This window comes from Castor canadensis, chromosome 9 (assembly GCF_047511655.1).
Source record: "Castor canadensis chromosome 9, mCasCan1.hap1v2, whole genome shotgun sequence".
NCBI classification, from domain to species: Eukaryota; Metazoa; Chordata; class Mammalia; order Rodentia; family Castoridae; genus Castor; species Castor canadensis.
The window spans coordinates 54,551,877-54,572,642 of record NC_133394.1 but is presented as its reverse complement, the minus strand read 5'-3'; the positions used below and the strand labels follow the sequence as shown (position 1 = coordinate 54,572,642).

The 20,766-nt window shown below is 39.1% G+C and overlaps 1 protein-coding gene across 4 annotated transcripts in view; it reads right to left on the bottom strand.

The window, feature by feature from the left end:
• Positions 1–19,100, bottom strand: part of Prdm5 (PR/SET domain 5) — a 212,912-nt gene extending 193,812 nt beyond the window's left edge. For 3 of the 4 annotated variants that reach the window (XM_074041653.1, XM_074041654.1, XM_074041656.1), the window contains exons 1-2: positions 18,754–19,099; positions 1,115–1,198 (exon numbers count right to left, since the gene is read on the bottom strand). In XM_074041653.1, coding sequence (XP_073897754.1) covers positions 1,115–1,198; positions 18,754–18,846 — 177 coding nt within the window. In that variant the 5' untranslated portion in view covers positions 18,847–19,099. Of the gene's footprint in view, positions 1–1,114; positions 1,199–18,753 lie in introns of all 4 variants that reach the window. The other variant, XM_074041652.1, reaches the window with a different exon arrangement.
• Between the last annotated feature and the right edge of the window lie 1,666 nt (positions 19,101–20,766).

Sequence of the window (20,766 nt, the reverse complement as noted above, 5' to 3'; positions counted from 1 at the left end):
GTGTCGTATAGTTAGTTTGTAGATGCTATCATCTACACAATAGATTTGAAGTAAAGGAGATTATCCTCCATAATGTGTGTGACTCTCACCCAAATGCCTTAGGAGCAAAAACTGAGGTTTTTTAAAAACAGAAATTCTGCCTAAAAACTGCAGCATTAACTCCTGGGTTTCCAACCCGTGGGCTTGCTCTACAGATTTCAGACTTGCCATCCCACATCTGCTTTAGAGAATACCTTGAATTAAATCTCCTTTTACATGTATATGAGATACTAGTTCTTATATAACTAGTATATAAGATACTAGTTCTGCTTTTCCTAAGACCCTGACTGACACATACACAGAGAGACTCTCTATCTCTCATTCTCTGTGCAGCTTTTCTGATTTATAATCTCTGCCTCTTTCAGCTACACTGACAAACATCTCAGCCCTTACCTTTCTCATAGAAACCATCAAATAAAATTCCTTGGGCCAAGTTTTCCAAATTTTCCTTCAACAGTCTCAATACCTCTGCTTCCCCATTTTTATTCCTTAGTCCCTTTTTCTAATAACTAGAAAAGAGCAGCAACGAATGTAATTGGCAAATCTATTATGACAATTCTCATTATATACAGACATAAACCTGGATGATTAGATCCCTGCATCAGAGAAACTTTAGAGTGCAAAGGCTGTCCACAGTGCCATCGTTCTTTAACTGTATGTTTTTAAAGGTAAAATACATTTTAAGGTGGAATTTTTGGTCAAACATAAAATTTGGAATTGTTTTCATACAATTAGAGCTTCAGTGGGGAAATAAAGATTAAAGGAAAAGTATAATTTCATTTATAAAATTCAAATTCTAAATTCAGTGCATGTTTACTTTGAAATCTAAGCATCCTTATACCTGGAATACTTCCTTCTCAATGATGAACTATAAATCCCAGAGTTCTAAGAAAATTGTCTAGGAAAGTATTTCAGCAGTCTTAATTTTTTTAATATTGAACTTCAAAATTAAGACATTTCAATACTTAAATACTTAACTGGAGTCAGTATTGATTCACAACTCACATGGCCTTATAATTGCATTAAACAGTATAAAGAAAAGCACATGTTTAACATTTAACAGCCACATCCTCACCTCCCACATCAGCCTGTAATCCATATTTTCATCCAAGTCTTCAGGCATTCTCTTCTCCCCAGCAAAGGGTCCAAACTTTTCTCCCTGAGTAGCAATGATGACATTGAAAAAAGATTAGCACAATAATCAAGCTATTAAAATAAGGCGCTTTTTACCTTTTGGAATTTTTTTCTAAATCTTCATGCCCATGGTTGAGCCATTTTTAATATACTAACTTATTTACACACAAAAAATACTTACATATTTAAAATCCAATTTAATCTATTTGTAACCTAAAAGTCAGAATTCACAACACAGGAACCAACATGAAAGAGTTAAATTGCTTAACTTGGAAATTCCAACAGGGCACTGATCACAGTACTTCATATGTTTCCATCTTCCTCATAGCCTCTGGCAAGTGTCTCAAAATGAAAAACACTGAATTTTGCCTGCCTTGAAAGACAAGCCCACCAGGCAGAAAATCACCTGGTTTCTATAAAAATCATAAATTCATCTCTATTTTGCACAAGAAAGAGGCTTGCCATTCATAGAGGAAGACTATTCATAAATAAAGCTTAAACTTGCCTGCCAATCTTCCAAACAGTCTCAAAATGAAGCCACTGCACTAGAATCACCAGTGCTGCTGATTTCCCTGGGTGTGTAAACTCTGAGGCAGAGCCCCTAAATGTGTAAACCCTGAGCTTAGCAACCCCCACACAGTGTGTAAACCCCGGGACCTAGCCCCTGAATGTTTAAACCCTAGGTGGCTGGCCCCTACAGTCTTCCCTAGAAGGACTTGTGAAACCACATTCAATTGGCAAATGACACTTTTTCCTCTAAGGGGACCAAAGCAGAAATTGCAGGGACCCAGGGAGTGGGTCCTGTTTATGCACCCGTTGTGCAGAAATGTGTGCAGAGAGGGCAGAGGCATTCATGCCTTTGTGAGCTTCCTCCCAACCTGCCTTTGACTACTTTTCACAACAAGCCTTCCTTTTGAACAGAGATAGAGGAAGAAAACAGAATCTCCAGGGGAAGTTTTGATGAACACTGTTAGGAGAAAAATAACCACCAACGCAATGTTTTAAGGAACCTAAATTACTTAATGAACAACAGAAAACCCAATTCCTGGGAATAGTAAAAATTTAAAGCTTAAAGGAATTACAAATAGTAAACCCAGCCCCCCTCATGTTACAGATGAAGAAAAGAGAACCCACAAACAATGGTAGAAACAAAAAGACCATTTCTTTAGTGTTAACCTTAGGGGCAGAAAATACCTACAAAGATTTTTCAAATCAAACTGCAATTCTGAGTAATCCAAACACTGGCATACCAAGGAAACAGACAGCTGACTTTGTGTAACAATATAAAGATATGAATACAAGATTTAGCAAGCACATTTGAAAGCTGGAAGCCCACTCTGCCTCTTGATCCCCTCATGCCTCACAATCACATACAAAATCACACTCCAATACACAGAACAGCCCAAAGATACTTTCTTTAAAAAGCAAATCATTGCTGCCATTCATGGTGGCTGAAGCCTGTAACTCAGGCTGCTCTGGAAGCAGAGACAGAGGATAGTTCTATGCCAGAAAGGGCAAAAAGTTAGCAAGACTCCATTCTCAAAGAACAAGCCAGGTGTGGTGGCACACATGTAATCCTAGCTACACAGGAGGTAAAGGTAGGAAGATTTTGGTCCAAGGCTGGCTCTGGGCAAAAATTCACAAGACCCTACCTGAAAAATAACTTAAGTAAAAAGGGTTGGAGGTGTGGTTCAAGTGTCACAGCACAGAGTAGTGCACTGGATGGTGGCAGAGCCTTTAAGAGGAAAACCCCAGTGGGAGTCCTTCAAGTCCTGAATGAGGCATGCCTTTAAGACTCCATGACCTCCCTCTTTCTGTCTTTGCATTCTGTCACCCAGAGCACTCCTACCATGATGTGCCATCACAGTCCCAAAGCAACGGGGCCAACTGACCATGAATTAAAATCTCTAAAACTGGGAGTCAAATACAACTTTTCTTTTTATAAGCTGATTATCTCAGGTATTTGTTATAATCATGCAAAATTAATACATAAGGTTATTAAAAGACTGAAGGATTTGAAAATTCAAAACAAGAATCAGGACTCTGACTTTAAAGCTAAAGCTTTATTATTAACAGTGGACAATTGCTATCATATACTCAAATTATAATGAATAGTGACTTTCAATTTTTTTCCTCAACTGTTAGTAAAAAGTACATTTTGAAAGCCAAGTGTGATGGTTCACAACTGATATCCTAGTAGTCAGTAGTCAGGAGGGTGAGGCAGGAGGAGCTCGAGTTTGACACCAGCCTGGGTAACACAGTGAGACCCTGTTTCCAAAAGAGAAAAAGCATGCACACACACACACACACACACACACACACACACACACACACACGTGCACACGCATATGTATGTTTTATAGGAAGAGCATCTCAATCTAGCATTCATTTATATACAAAGAAACACATATAAAACTAAAACAAAAATTTATTTATACAATGTAACCCTTACTGTGCTCCCATTTTTTCTACTCTGCTTTACTTTACTTTTTAGGAGAAAAATGTAAGTTTTGACCCAATAAATTAATTGCATAACTCACCAATGTACTGAAATCCACTTTGAAAAACACTGACATAGAAACACAGATATCTGAAATAAATTTGTAAGTATTTTTAGTTCTCTGGCTTGATGAGAGTTCCTTCAAAGCACACTAGTGAGTGTGTCAGAATTGTTTGATCAATAAACTTGAGTTTCTGTGGCTGCAAGATTGTAAGAAGGTAAATGTCAACTCTCAGTTCCTCATACTACCTGTGAGAAACAATGCAGAGGCTTAAATAATTGACATTTGGCATTAGATGAAGATTCTATACTCACTAGATCCACTCTCACTACAAAGGCTTCCATAAGGATTTCAGCACCTGCTACCACCCCACTCTAATTCCATGCATTATTCTTTCTAATGTGCAAACAAAAGGTTCTTAAAATTATAATTTTATTTTTATTCACTAACCATTTCCTATGAAGATTTTAACTTAAGTACTGAGTTAGAATTAAGTGGAGCCTTCAGCTTCAGTGGGCTTCACATTTGCTTGAGTAGCACACTTACAAAAGGAAATCTGGGGACATATAAGCAACATAGAATAAATATGCAATTATTTGAAGCATATGAAATTCCCAATATCTGACCATTTTCAACCTAAAAAATGACAACTTTTCATATGACTCATTGTAAATTAATTACATGCATATGCATCAGTACATCAAATATCTAAGGTGAAGTTCTAATTTAATGATCTTGAAATCTTCAAAACTTCTGCCTGACCTCCTATCATCAGTGGTTTTACTTTTTGAAATAAAGCTGCTGAAGGTCCATTCTAGCAGTAAAAAAAAAAACTGTCATCGCTACCCACTGTCTTACCGTTCATTTGTGCCTACATTATTTCTTTGTGAGAACCTTCCTAAAAGTCTTTGCTTCTAACTACCTCAAAGATCACCATCTTGAATGCATACAAGGTGAGCATGAAGGCAGAACAACACCAACAACAAATGTGTGACAACACAGGACAGCCAGGAGGTGAACTGGAAAGGGCATGCCCACAGAAAAGGCTTTTTCACTCCAATAGAATGCTGATATGTCACAATGTGAGCCCAACAATGCCTGGTACCTGCAATATTTTTGGAGAAGCTGATAACTGAAATTTGAATGGAAAATCACTACTTGTTTATACTGGCAATGAATTCTAAACTCTATGCAGGTCAAGTACATGACCTCAAGACAAACTCACCTTGGATACACCAAACTGTTGGAATCAAAAACTGTTGGGAGTCAAACTTCTCAGGCTGATCATATGCTCAACCTACAATGGCACATCTTTTGTATTTATTCACACTGTTTCTGAACTGAGTAGATTATTCCATTAATCTGTCACCCACTGGACTCAAAAGTAACTTCAAATAAGCAAAAAAAAAAAAATGCATTACAACAAAAACATGGGCCATTTTCTGGCTGGTTAATATTACAAGTAAGAAGTGAAAAGCAAGATTCCTACAGATATGTCTTTAGGAGCTGAGAGGAACAGACTAGCCAAGGCCTCAAGAGATATGGATGCCAGTCCTCACTCTACTATTAATTATCAATGACATATTAGTTATAGTTTCCTCAGCAATTAAAAGGAGATTTGGGTTAGCTGATCCTAGATTTCTTCCAGCTCTAAATTTCCATTAGAAAGAACACCTTCCCCAGGTCAAATTTAGAACAATTTGGGAATTAAAGAGAACAAGAGTGTGACTGAATAAAACACATTAGTGAGTTATGGTTGTCAGAAAGAGAAAGAAAAAGAATTCTAAAAACACCTTGCTAACCATAATTAAAGGATAACATTAAAATTAGTAAAGGGAATGAATTACGCATTTTGTCCTGCCTTTCAATAGAGCCCTAATCAGGACAATCAGACACCAGCAATTGATGATGGAGTGCTTTACAGGGGAATGCTCACTTATACATGAAGGGCAATGTTTGAGTTAGCAAATCACCATTTGAAATCCCTGATAAAACTACTGATAGAGCAAGGATTATCAATGGATGCTAAAACCAGGGGGTAAAAGATTGATGGTGAAATCAACTCAGAGATTACTTGTTAAACACAAAAGGAAACAGTTCTTTTACAATAGAAAAATTACCTCAACCTAGCATTGGCATCACTGACAGTGGGAAAGTCAAACATTAACTGCCTCTTGCTACAATGCAGTACAATGCAATCCAGCATTACACTGTGATACACTTTTGCCAAAAATATTTACAAAACTTCCAAATTACAGGAAATACAGAAGATAGAAAACAAGTTAAATAAAGCACTGGGAAAACATCACATAAATACAGATGTGAGATATTCTACAAACACTGGTATTTAAAAAAAGGAGGGGAGGAAGAGAAGAAAGAGAGACAGCTAAAGAGTTTCAAAAGACATAATCAAATGCATTACGTGATCCTTGATCAGATCTTCATTCAAAAACAAGCATATATAAAAGGCAACTGGAGGCAATTGGAGTAATCTGAATATGAGCAGGCATTAGAAGATATTAAGAAATCATTATTTTTTTACTTAACATTAAAATGATACTGCTATTTAGGGGAATATCTTTATGCTACCTATAATTTACTTTGAAATGATTCAACAAGTAAATACATATAGAGAGATGAAATAAATTGTATTAAAGTAAACAAGTCTGAAATTGAATCATTTATATTTAAAATGATGGCAATTTTTCACAGAAGTCTAGATTCCCACCTACAACATAATCATGATTCACTGTTAAAATACTGTGTGTGTATGTATTCTTGCAATACTCTTGCCTCTTCAACAATATATAAAATGTGCTTCTAAAAAGTTCAATATGAAAAATACCCAATCTTCTTCCCTACTGTGAAAGTTAAGGCAGACTAGTTGCCTCCCTCTGTCCATTCTCCTTAGCATTACAACACTGGCCTTGTTAGGGATATTAACTTGGAAAACTAATGACCTCATCCTAAAGTATTTGCTGTTCTTCTGCAAAACCACTGCTACTGTTTCTGTGGGTAGCTGGACATCTGTGAGGCCTAGGTTTTGGCTGAGAACTGATGTGAGGCTAAGGAATAAATGGGAGCACAGAAAAGGAGCACAGCTGAGGAGTGGAAAGCAGAGAATCATGAAAAGAATCTGAAGATCAGTGATGGAGGAGGAAGGTCACAGCCCAGTCTTACCTGCCTTCAATGCCCAGAAAAGTAAAAGGAGATCAGGGGACTGACTGACAGAAATCAACAGTCTATCTGCCAAAGCAGGCCCATGGGTAGAGAGACCGTAGACCTCTGCCACCTGCAGGACTGACATGGCCAGGGAAATGGCCTATACAAAGTTGCCCGTCTGTCTGGGAAGGTCAGGCAGAAAAATGAGACCCAACTCAGCAAAATAAAACTTTGGGAGTAGACAGAGTACCTCACTTAAAGGCAATACCCAGGGGCTGGGATGTAGCTCAAGGGTTAAGTGCTTGCCTAGCATGCTCAAGGCCTTGGGTTTGAGTATAGTACAGCAACAATAAAAAATAAAGAAAGAAAGAATAAAATGGGAATACCTGAATAATTGCCAAGTGCGTTTAGGAAGATGCAAATACAGCACTCAGGAAAAGTACTTAAAAAAAATTAAAAAAAAAAAAAAACTTGATTTCTCAATTAATACCAACCCTCCTTAAACTGTTCCACAAAATAGAAAAAAAAGGAACACGGCCTAACTCATTTTATGATGCCAATATTACTCTCCTCCTAAAACCAGACAAAGACACCTCCAAAAAGGAGAACTACAGGCCAATTTCCCTAATGAACATCAATCCAAAAATCCTCAATAAAATAATGGCAAACCAAATCCAACAACACATCAGAAAGATCATCCACCATGACCAAGCTGGCTTCATCCCAGGGATGACATATGCAGATCTATAAATGCAATACAGCACATTAATAGAAGCAAAGACAAACACCACTTGATCATCTCAATAGATGCAGAAAAAGCCTTTGATAAGATCCAACACTACTTCATGATAAAAGCTCTAAGAAACCTCGGAACAGAAGGAAAGTACCTCAACATTATAAAATCTATATATGACAAACCTACAGCCAACAGCATCCTTAATGGTGAAAAACTGAAACCATTTCCCCTAAAATCAGGAATGAGACAAGAATGCCCACTCTCCCCACTCCTATTCAACATAGTACTGGAATTTCTAGCCAGAGCAATTAGGCAAGAAGAAGAAATAAAAGGAATACAAAAAGGTAAAGAAACTGTCACAATATCCTTATGTGCAGACGATATGATCCTTTATCTTAAAGACCCAAAAAACTCTTAGATACCATAAACAGCTACAGTAAGGTGGTAGGATACAAAATCAACGTACAAAAATCATTACCATTTCTATACACCAACAATGAACAAACTGAGAAGGAATATATGGAAACAATTCCATTCACAATAGCCTCAAAAACAAAAATCAAATACCTAGGAGTAAATTTAACAAAGGATGTGAATGACCCCTACAAGGAGAATTACAAACTCCTGAAGAAAGAAATCGGGGAAGAGTACAGAAGATGGAAAGATCTCCTGTGCTCATGGATCGGTAGAATCAATAATGTAAAAATGGCTATACTACCGAAAGCAATCTACATGTTTAATGCAATGCCCATCAAAATCCCAATGACATACATCACGCAGATTGAAAAATCTACCCGAAAGTTCATTTGCAAACACAAGAGACCATGAATAGCCAAGGCAATACTCAGCAAAAAGAGCAATGCTGGAGGTATCACAATACCAGACTTCAAACAGTATTACAAAGCAATAGCAATAAAAACAGCATGGTACTGGCACAAAAACAGACATGAAGACCAGTGGAACAGAACAGAAGACCCAGATATGAAGCCACACACTATACTCACCTCATTTTTGACAAAGGTGCCAAAAATATACGATGGAGAAAAGACAGCCTCTTCAACAAATGTTGCTGGGAAAAGTGGTTACCTGTCTGCAAGAAACTGAAACTAGATCCATGTCTGTCACCCTGTACTAGTATCAACTCGAAATGGATCAAGGACCTAAATATCAGACCTGAAACTCTGAAGTTACTTCAAGAAGGAGCAGGAAACACTCTGGAACAAATAGGTATAAGCAAAGACTTCCTCAATAGAACCCCAGCAGCCCAGCAACTAAGAGAAAGGATGAGTAAGTGGGACTTCAAAAAATTAAAAAGCTTCTGCACAACAAAAGAAATGGTCTCTAAAAGAGTCGGAGAAAACAGTTGCCAGCTATACATCAGTCAAGGGACTGATAACTAGACTATACAGGGAACTTAAGAAACTAAACTCTCTTAAAATCCATGATCCAATTAAGAAATGGGCAACTGAACTAAAAAGAACTTTTTCAAAAGAAGAAATTCAAATGGCCAAAAAACACATGAAAAAATGTTCACCATCTCTGGCCATAAAGGAAATGCAAATCAAAACCACACTAAGATTCCACCTCACCCCTGTTAGAATAGCCATCATCCAAAACATCACCAACAAGTGCTGGCGAAGATGTGGGAAAAAAAGGAACCCTAACCCACTGCTGGTGGGAATGCAAGCTGGTGCAACCACTCTGGAAAAAAATTTGGAGACTTCTTAAAAATCTAAACATAGATCTGCCATATGATCCAGCAATCCCACTCCTGGGGATATATCCAAAGGAATGCAACACAGGTTACTCCAAAGGTACCTGCACACCCATGTTTATTACAGCACTATTCACAATAGCAAAGTTATGGGAACAACCAAGATGCCCCACTACTGATGAATGGATCAAGAAAATGTGATACTTGTACACAATGGAATTTTACTCAGCCATGAAGAAAAATGAAATCTTATTATTTGCAGGTAAATGGATGGAACTGGAGAACATCATTCTGAGCGAGGTCAGCCAGGCTCAGAAGACCAAAAATCCTATGTTCTCCTTCATATGCGGACTTTAGATCTAGGGCAAATGCAGCAATGTGGTTGGACTTGGATCACAAGAAAAGAGGAGAGCACATACAGGAGATATAGGAATAGGTAGAAAACCCAAAACATGAAAGTGTTTGATGTCCCCACTCCAGAGGAACTAATACAGACACCTTAAAACGACAGGTTATCACTAGCAGGGGATCAGGAACTAACGAAAAGATCAGTTAGAGATGAATCAACATGGGTTGTAACACATAGGTACATGAGAGCAATAGTAGGAATCTTTCTGTATAGCTATCCTTAACTCAACTAGCAAAAACACTTTGTCTTTATTATTATGCTTATGTATTTTCTTCAACAAAATCAGTCACAAGGGCAGAAAGGGACCTGCCTGAAACTGAGGAGGGGAAGGGGAGAAAGGTGGGGGAGGAGGGCAGGGAGGAGAAATGACCCAAGCAATGTATGCACATGTGAATAAATGAACAAAAAAAATTTTTAAATATAAAAAATTTAAAAATTAAAAAAACATGATTTCTCAATTGCACATTTGTAGAAAATAAACTGAATTAGAAAAAGAGGCAAGAATTAAAGAAAAATATGGAAAAATAAAAATATCTGGAGCAGTGATACCATGTATACAAAAATATTGTTGCTGAGGACTGAAAAAAAATGGGTTGAGAGACAATGATTAGGCAGGAGATTTTCTGAAGTTGAAAATATCTGCTTCTGTAGATGAAATGCCTCACTCTAAGAACATTCTGATAAAATTCCTGAACTCTAAAAATAAAGAGAGAGATCTTACAAGAGTCTAAGCAGAAATTAGAGGCTATCTGTAAAGAGTCAGATAGTTTTTAACCTGAAAAACATTGGGAAAACATCCACTGCCTAAAAAAATAATAGTAATACGAGCTACTACATGACAGTACACACATGGTTTAATGAGAATAAGAACTTCAAAAGTCTGCTAATGAACCAGGAGAAAACACAGAAAATGGAAGATATATAACCAGTACATATACATACACAATTAAAGCTTAACCATAAATTGGATATGTGAAATACATAAGCCAAAAAACAACTCTTGAAACAACAAGCACATAGTTTTAAGTTACATGGCATTCACTGAAACACAGGGGATGCTGGGAAGGGAAGTAAAAGCTTTCTCAAAGGTGTATGGGGAGGGGCAGAAATAAAGGAGAGGGAAGAAGGAGAGAAATACAACATTTTGTGGAAATATGACTGATATCATCAGAAACAGGTTTTTCTGTAGAAGAAATTGCCGAACTCTAGCTATCAAATAATAAAATCATGTGCATCTATGAAAGGAGATAAACATGTAAACCATTAAAGAAAAAGAAAAGTGAACTAACAAAATACCAAAAGTAGAGAAAGGAATGACAGTGATTTGAACACACAGCAAAAATAAGTTACAAATATATAAGTCATGAGCATAAATGAATAAAATCAAGCTGTGTCAATAAATACACTAAATATAAAGGAGGGCAATTCTCCCATTAAAAGAAATACTGTGTTATAAAATTTAATCTAGCTACACATGATTACAAAAAGATAAAACAGAATGGTAAAATAAACTAAAATAGGTAGACAAAGACACACAAATCAAAGACAAGGTTACATTATACAGGATAAAGCACTGTAATACTGCGAAACCCTATTTATGAAAAAGATATAGCAGTGAGAATCCAGCAGCATAACAATATTAGAAATGGAAGAACTAGAGTAGAACTTTCCAAAACACCTCTTTCAAAGCTGGACAGATTGGCTAATTTTTTTTAAAAAAGGAAAACGTCACTTAATTTTAAAACTCTACCTAAAAGTTCAGTTTCCACCAAGGATTTAAAAATATTATGACTCATTCTAACAAGGAGAACAGAAAGATGAAACGTGAAATCATTTTTCTTGAGGAGAGCAATGGCTTACCCATGACAAGTCACTGAAGAAAGAGCTAACAGTAACCTTACAAGCAGGTAATGTCACCTAACATGTCAACAGCTTCGTAAAGGCAGCAAATGAGACAAGAAGAGATAGAACCACTACTAGCACCAGACTCAAGGAAAGTCCACTAGTACTCAGACACTTTTTCAAGGACCTCCCAAGAGAGGTTGGGAAACCCACAGGAAATGGAAAAAGACTCCCTCAGAGATACAGACATGTGGAGGGGAACAATGACTGCTATGATAATGGCATGACACCCCAAATTTCCTGCTCTGACCTTTCTCCTATATGAGAAAGCCTTTAGCCCACTGCAAGAAAAGCAGCAAACCATGTCACCCCAGGGCACAGGTAAAGACCCACTCTGCTGAGAGAAGTGCAATAAATTGTATGGGCCCAGAAACTTCGACTAACAAAAGAAGGGATAGGAAATGCTCTCTCGCAACAGATCAGCCACTAATACAAGGCAAAAATCTAGTTCCCCTGGGGAGGAGAGGCAGGGATGCTAAGAAAGCCCAGTTCCCAGAGCCCAGGCAGATACAGCCTATGCAGGAGGGAGGCTGGAACAAGACCACGTGAAACTCCCTCCCCTGGTCTCATCGTCAGCACCAAATCACAAGATGGAGAAATCTACTGGGGAAGAACAGGACCATGACAAGAGGACAAACAAAATCTAACAAAATGCATTCCTGACAGACCCACAACACAATATTCAAAGTCCTTCAGCATAAGGAATATGATACCAGACAGAAAACTTAGTTCAAAACAAGGAACTCAAGCAACAGGAAAAATCAGAGGTAAAAACAAAGATTATTTGTCTTCTTTTCACGCTAAAAGATAATTGATGGTCTAAAGGAAAAACTGTAAAGTTTTTAATACATAAGGTAGCATGAATGGCAATAATGAAAGATGGAAAGGAAGAAGAGAAAATATGTAATTTCATATTACTGCCTCTGATATGTTACCTTGTTGAACAGACACCTCAAAAACAATATGCCTTAAACTGGAGGTAATGCTGATCCACCTCCATCTAACTTCTCACACCTGCTCCCATCCACAATCTTCCTCTTCTGGTTACAGACTGGGGATTCAATCCTGCCAGTTCCTCAACCTAAAACCCTTGGAAAAGGTCTTAATCCTTCCTTTATCCCTCCTCTTCTTTCATACTCCATATCCAATCCCATCAGCATACTGTTACCCCGAACTTCAAAATACACTATCATGGCTGCCACCATCTTAGTCTAAGTCACATCACGTCACACAGATTACTGCAGTAGAATCCCAGTAAACTTCCCAGTTTTCACACTCCCCTGGGGCAGACTGTTCTCCACACAGCAGCCACAATAATCCTTGATAAATTTAGATCATTCCTTTGCTCAAAACCCTGTAGTGGCTGCACCCCTCAGCACTCAAATGAAAAATAGTCTACACTGGCCTGAAACGCCCTTCAAAACGTAGCTCTTCTCCAAGTATTCTTCACTTTGCTAACTCTCTGACCTCCCCCTAAGTACTAGGGTACTTGCCTTCTGACTCACTCTATTCCAGACACACTAGACTGGAATAGAGCAGGCAAACCACCGTCTTAAAGCCTCTGCACTAGTTGCTCCCTCCACCAGAATGCTCTTGCCCTAGAAGTATATTTGGCTAATTGTCTATCATCCTTCAAAGCATTGCCCAAATCTCACCTGTTTAGTGAGGATTAACTGAGCTACATAATTTACAACATCCCTCAGAAGTACACCCACACTTTTGGTGCCAAGTGAACCATATCCAGCCCTACTTTAATTTTTTTTCTATAGCACTTACCATATTTTAGCATAGAATAAAATTTGCCTACCAGATAACATTTTCTGTCACCTTTCACTAGAATGAAAGCAAGAGGCAGAATATTTTAACTATTGTATCCAAAAATGGTTAGAACAGGTCTGAACATATTACATGATAAAGATTTGCTGAATGGTTGTATAAAACACCACCTGAATAAATGAAAATTATGGCACATCTGCAGCATGGAATATACTCTGTCATTAAAAACAATAGAGTCAAAGTAGATAATTTAGATGAATTTCTACGAGCTACTGTTGAATGAAAAATACTAATGATTGAGTTTACCATTTTTATGAAATAATTTTTCAAGCACCTGAGTGTACTTTTTTGTCTGTATTTTTTATGATTATAGAAAAACTTACATGGGAAGTGCTTGGGACCACAAATGTTCTGGATTTGAGACTTTCCTTTTTTTTTTTTTTTTTAATTCTGGAATATTTAAGGTATCTTGGGGATGAGGCCAAGTTTAAACAAAATTCATTTATTAATTTTATTTTAAAAAATCATCAATGTACCTGCATTTCGACTATAACCCATCACATGAGGACAAGTGTGGAATTTCCACATGTAGTGTCATGTACACACTCAAAATAGTCCATGTTTTGCAACTTTTCAAATTTCAGATTTAGAGGCATGGCTCAAATGTTAGCATGCCTGCTTAGCAAGGCAAAACTCTGAACTCAAACCCCAGTACCAACCAAAAAAAAAGTCAAATTTGGTGTGCTCAACCTGTATGTGGAATGACCTGACTTAAAATTCTGTGGATCCATTCAATATTGATAAACCGTCCCTCACCAATAAAATGGGAATAACAGCCCTTTGTAGGCTCATGGCAGAGCTTAAATAAGAACTGAGTAAAGCATCCAGAAATGAAAAAAGTATCCAGTGTCTATTGTTCCTGTCACTCATCCTTCTGTCACTAGCCACTAGTACAGGGCCTAACAACTGCAATTGTTCCATAAATATTTATTGAATTAATTAACTGTAGCTGTTATCATCACAGAAACATAACAAAGTTTTGGAGAAAACATTACTTTAAGTGGATTAGTTATGTATTTTTTTCTAAATCTGTAACATAACAGGAAACACAAAGCCAAATTCAGTCACTATGATGAAATACTAATGTGTGAACACAGACAAGAGACAGCATACATGGCAGGCATTATGGAGATTATTTTTCCTCTGATTTTATTTCCAGATTAGTTATCATCAGTCACCAGGAACGTAAGTAAACATCCAATGGCAGAATTTTAGCCCTAGGATAAAAACTCATTGTTTCTTAAGAGTCACCTTCTAAACTGATGAACAAACTACTTTATTCTACAGAATCCAGTGCTGTATTTAACATTTATGCATGATTTTTCCTCTGTCTACTTTTACTTAGTTTTTAGGTTTTTTTTCTTCTCCATGTTTTTCTCTAACCTGAACAACTTCAACTTGCCTTTTTAAAAAAAAATCTTATTCTATTTTTACAAACTGAGAGGGAAGCCTTTATTTCAGGTATTTTTTACTTGGGATTTTTCCTCACCAGATCTCTCTAGTACAAATCATTCAGTGAGAACCAAAGTGTCTGCCTTGGTTTGAAATACAAGGAGGTTCTACTGTGAAAGGCAATGAGGACCTGAGAGGCAGCTGTTACTGGAGGATTCTGCAAATCTCTGGTTTCAGTGTCCTCACCTGTAAAACAAAGATGTGCTACTTCCACTACCGATGCTCTTTTAAACAGTATTATTTGAAACACCATCAGCACCTATTCTTTTCTACTCAGTTGCTCATGTACACACTTTGTAACCACTTACCCAGGTTTTACTGCATGAGTGCTAACCTTACAGACCCATGCCAGAATCAATACTGCAAACAAAGCAGAGTATTAATCAATCTGGTAGTTTTGCAAGGGGCACACCTTATTGAGACCAATATATGAGAAACAACTCACCCTAGTTCATTACTGTAAAACGTTCCAAATAACCTGAGCAAAAAAGAATTACACTTTAGAGCCATGGTAGGCTAATCCCCAGAATTTGTACGTTAGTTACCCTACACTGGAAAAGGTACTTTGCAAATGTGATTACATTAGGGATCTTGATATTATAATGGATGGTCTGAGCACACCCAATCACATGAGTCCTTGTAAGAGGGAGGCAGAAGGGTCACACTGTGACAACAAAAGAAGAGGCTGAAATGATGTGGGGCCATGAGCCAAGGAATATGAAAACCACAAAATGTCAAGGAAAAGAATTTCCTTTGCAATCTTCCCAAGAAACAAGCCATTTCTCCCTACCTATTTTAGATTTCTGAACTCTGGAACCAAAAGATAATAAATTCATGTTTTTTTAAGCCACAGTTTATGATGATTTATTACAAGAGTAACTGTCATAACTCAGTGCCATCAACAGCTCTTGCTCTAAAAACAGCTGTGGATAGGGTGTCTATGTAAGTTTGAACTAAGAACATGAATGTGTTCATGAAAAGGGCAAAGCAAGATATGAAGCTGCCTCAGGGTTCATAGTCTGAAGATATTATCAAGAGCTCATCAGGCAAAAAAAGCAGAGTTGGGGGGAAAGATGTCAGGAATACCCCAACAAGGTCAGTTCACTATAGCTAATGAATATTCGGTTAAGAAGGTATGGGCCTTAGCAATACTCTTTACTACTTTTACTGGAATTAGGGGACCTGAAATTTGCTGGAGACACATTTCATTTCATTTATGTTATTTCCTTTTTGCTTTACTTCAGCTTTCCTTTCAGTCTTTAGTTCTTTTTCAAAAGTCCCAAACTATTACCAAGTAGCTCTTATACAGTAAGGGTAAGTAAACAAGTTATAAAGTGCTTCTGGAAAGTAAAGTAACTGTATCTCTGACGGTCAGCTAAGGTTTTAGCACATTAAAGAAGAATGGATTGGAAAGGAGAGAAAAATGTTAAAAGGTTAGCATAAGGAAAACTGCCAAAATTCTGACCAGAATAATTGAACAAGTTTGTTATCTTTAAACTGGGGATAATAATTAATTGCTTAAGATTTATACGATGAAATGAGACATTTGCAAGAGCTTAGCAAACAGAAAACCCAGACTTCAAAATGTGTGCCTGTAGATGACTGACTGTTCAAGTGCCCAAAGACTCCGGTGTGTAAGGATGCCTCAATGGGAAAGTTTAAACTGCCTTGCTTGATCTGTCACCAGGTCTAGATCTTCAAGAACTACTTCACTTTTATTTCCGACAATTCTATCTACAAACCACTCAGATCCACCGAAACTGATGACAGCATAAGGATCAAACTCCCTAAAATCAAAATCAAAGGCCCAATACTTAAGTGTCACAATGGATATCCAAATTCTTACAAGACTTACCGCATTCAACTTCACATTGTCTATAGCAACACTGGTCAGACTGAATGGAAATTATTTACTTCTCTGTCTTCCTCAGCAGACTAAAAATACTAATTTTGTAATCCCACCACCTAATATAGTGCCTAGCAAAATCATTCCACATATATGGTATAACCTTGGGCATTTGAGATATATAGATCTCATATATATATATATAGCTGCAATCTGGATAGAAATCTCTTTTATACACTAAAGTTACACAAGCCAGGAAAAAAATAAATATCTGCTGATTCAATAGTAAAATGCTGTGCTAATATATGATACTTTCATAAGCTGTTTATTCTATGACTCAAATTAAGCACTTTCAAATAACCAAATGTATGAAAAGGTAGGCTGAAATGTTAAAAATACTAAAAGAAAGTATACTGGGCAATTTTTTCTAAAAATCGAAATGGTAATGTAAAACAAAAAATAGGGACTATGTAATAACTCTTATCTTTAAAGAATTGTCTTACTATTCATAATATTAAATGATTTTTAAAGACCTGTGTTTAATTTTTTAGGTAATTACATTTATGCCAGAGACCCATTTGGGAATTTTTCACTTTAGAAGAATGGAAATTCCGTTGAAGCAGAATTTCAACACTATACAAAAGTCATTTGATGGTTACATAGCTTTTATTAGAATAGAACTGATTTTCAACTTTAGCCATTTGGCAATGTCTTTTTCATACATCTCTAATTCTCCCAAATCGCCATTTGAGAAAGTTAATACTCGGTTTACTTTTTCAGATTTTGCCCTGGACATGCTGTGAATGGAGCACTGAGATTTACTAGTGGAGTCAGTCCCTCTTTAGATCACAGGCTGGGGGATGGGAGGTGTTTAGAGGTACCCATGGTACCCCGGGTCTCTGGGTGCATTCTCCGAAGAAAGTCTGGTTGATGTATCTAACCTGAACAAACCTGCTCTTGCCCAAACTTCCTATCTTCAAAATATATCCTAACAAAGGGGGGGGGGCGGGTGGCAAAGGACAGGCGAGTCTGGGAAGGTGGCAGGGATAAGGATTTCTAATGTCCATTGTCCTGTAAGGAACAACAGATGTTGTGGAAAGAACATGCACTTTTACACTCAGAAGCCTTAGATGGAAGCCTAATTCACTAACTGAGCACAAAATACGATGGCAGAATTTGTCTTCTCACTTCTTAACTTAGGCCTAAAAGTGATTTCAGTGAAGTTGTGTGCCGGTGAAGTCATCTAATGAATAAACTACCCAGTATGAGCCCTGGTACAAAGTATCTGCTCAGTAAACGACGGCTCTCATTTCCCTGGGAGCTTCACCAGGTCATAGTTCCAAATTTCCTATTTGCTGCAAGGCAACCACAGCACAAGTTGCGGTGTTGTGAGTTTGCAACTTTAAACCCAAAGATTTAGAATGTCCCAGTACTTTTTCTTCCTAGACCTCTGATTCAACATCCAGTATTTCATGGCCGTTCTCCTACGGACAGTGCGGTGTTTGTCATCCCTGAAATTTCTGAAAGAAAAACTCCAAAGTCAGAGAAAAAGGTGAGAGATTCAGACCCTGAAGGAGACGCTTCCCAGAAGCCACAGTGGAAGTTAGTCCTGACTGAGGTCCCAGGCCTGCATCGCAACCCCCTCCCCCATTCCCACAAGGAAGTGGGGAGTTCCGACCTCAGATTCATGTTGAAGGAGGAAGAGCGCAGAGGCTGCAGAGCGGCGCGCGTGCGTGCGTGGGGACACCACCACGCGCGCCCTAGCCAACGCAAGGACGCAGCCCACGCGGGGGCGAGCAAGAGGGAGGCTCAATGGGGCTCGCTTCCTGCAGGACAGGGAAAGACATCTTGCCGCTGGCTGGGAGGCCGGCGGCTGAGCGCGCCCGCGACACCTACGTGGCGCTGCTCTCACTTGGGAGACGCGGCTCCGGCCTTCCCGCCGGCCCGGCCCGTGCGAGGAGCCCCAGCCCGGTGGCTGCGCGCAGAGGAGCTGGGGCGCGCAGGCCGCCACAGGTCACCCACCTTTCGCACTCTGCGGGCGGTGTAGAGCCCCATCCCGTCCTGAACCCGGGAGGACTTCAAGGAGAACCTGTCCGGCACGTACATGCCCAGCATGTTCCGGTCGCCTCACTCAGTCCCGGCGCTTTGCGCCGGAGAAGAGACACATCGAAAATTGGGGTGCTGGGGTGGAGGGGAGAGGCCAGCGGGAAAAGAGGAAATGGACTTTTCCTCCCAGAATCCCCACCTCCCCGGAGATTCCAGGATTCCCCGCGGCTCAGCCCCTCCTCGGCCCTGGTCTGGCTCTGCCCGGAGCCTCCGCTGCCATTGCTGCCGCGGGGGCGCGGGGGGCGCGGGCCGGGCGCTGCGGCCGCACGCCGCTCGCTGATTGGCCCGAAGTTGGCGGAGCAGAGCGGAGCGGGCTGATCCCGAGCCGCGCAGCCGGAGGCGGCCGCTCCGCACCGGGCTGCGTGCGTTCCCGCCCGGGTCGGGCCCAGGCTTTCCCAACCTCGGCCCCCTGAGGGTGTTTGTCGCTCTCTCGCTGTCTGTGGGAGGTCGGCTTCTCTTTTCATGCAAATCGACGCGGCCTGACACTGCTGGGCACATCCTCCAAAACAACTGGAACCGAGCTAAACGCTGCCCGACAGCGGCAGAAGGATCCTGAAGGTCTTGGAAGTTGCGCGCCTCCCACGACGAAGTGCTACTGCTTCGGGTCTCTCGTGCTTGTTTGAGAGGTTGGAACTCAAAAGAGACGAAAAATTTATTAACATACAGAGAAGCGAGGTGCACGCAGCCTACAACTCATCAGTTTCAAGTTGAAAATTGTTCATAAGCAATTTAATACTTAAAGCCCCAGAATCTAGTGACCTCTGGAAAGTTTTTACGCTTCCCAAGACACACAAAGTCCTCCCTGTTTTAAAATCACCGGACTTGCGGACTTTCACACGTACCACTGTGGACATGGGGGAGCTAGAAGGGGAAATAAAGTTTGTAGATTGGGCGTTGAGCTCAGAAGGTGCTGTAAGAGCGCGTTTCATCCTTCAAGAGGAGCCCAGAGCTTTCTACTCGTTTCTCTAATAGTTTCTGTTCCAAGGTCTTTTCCTTGGAAATAATTAGATGTGCCCAGTTGATGTTTTTACTAACCATTGGAAACACAATTTTGACAAAATTAAAGACCACATACACCATTCTTCAAAATTTAAGAAAGCCTTGGAACCAACAGCTCCAGATAGATTTTTAAGATAGAAAACGGTTAAATAAATAGGGAGTAAGGGATGGAAGCATGTAAGAGCAGCATTTGAAGATTGCAAAGAATAGAATAAATGAATAAATAATTCTTAGAAGTTTAAGAGTAGCTTTGTCAGGGAAGGAAGGAAAAATGTCTTAATGACTGGACTTTTGATTGCTTTGACTTGCAATAGGTTATATCTAACTTCTATGGAGAAATGAATCAATAAATAAAACACAAAGTTTGGGGGGAATTTGAAGTGAGATAGCCTTGAAACATAGTAGTTGTTAAGTAAATAGTTCTTCAATGAAAATTCTGAGGCTGATTTTCAAACTAGTCTGTGATGAGTATACTCTGCTCTATGTTGTGCCTCACAAGAATTTGCACTAGTTAGGTTTTCCAGGGGTACTTTGAAACTAAGCCAGACCAGATCCATTGGGCCCAGCTGGAACTAGACCACAAGCTAAATGGTGGGGTCAGGCATTTTCCCCCAGAGAATTCAAAACATTGTCAGACATAGCCTTTCAAGGCCGTATTGGGTTCTCAGTGAAGTGTCACGACTCTGGGCACAAAAGTTTCCCCAGCCTTTGATCACTAGAGACAAAAAGGAAATTTTCGTTTTTTGCTTTGGCATACAAAATTTCTCTTTTAGTTGTGGACTGTGCTTCTCAGAACAAGATTGCCAGCTTGAGAATTCTCATCTCTGCATGTAGGCATTTTTACTAATTAGGAAACAGTAAAAATAAGTTTTAAAAGTAAACCTGAAACCAATAATCTTTTCGAATCTTTTATAAATCTTGGTTAAATTG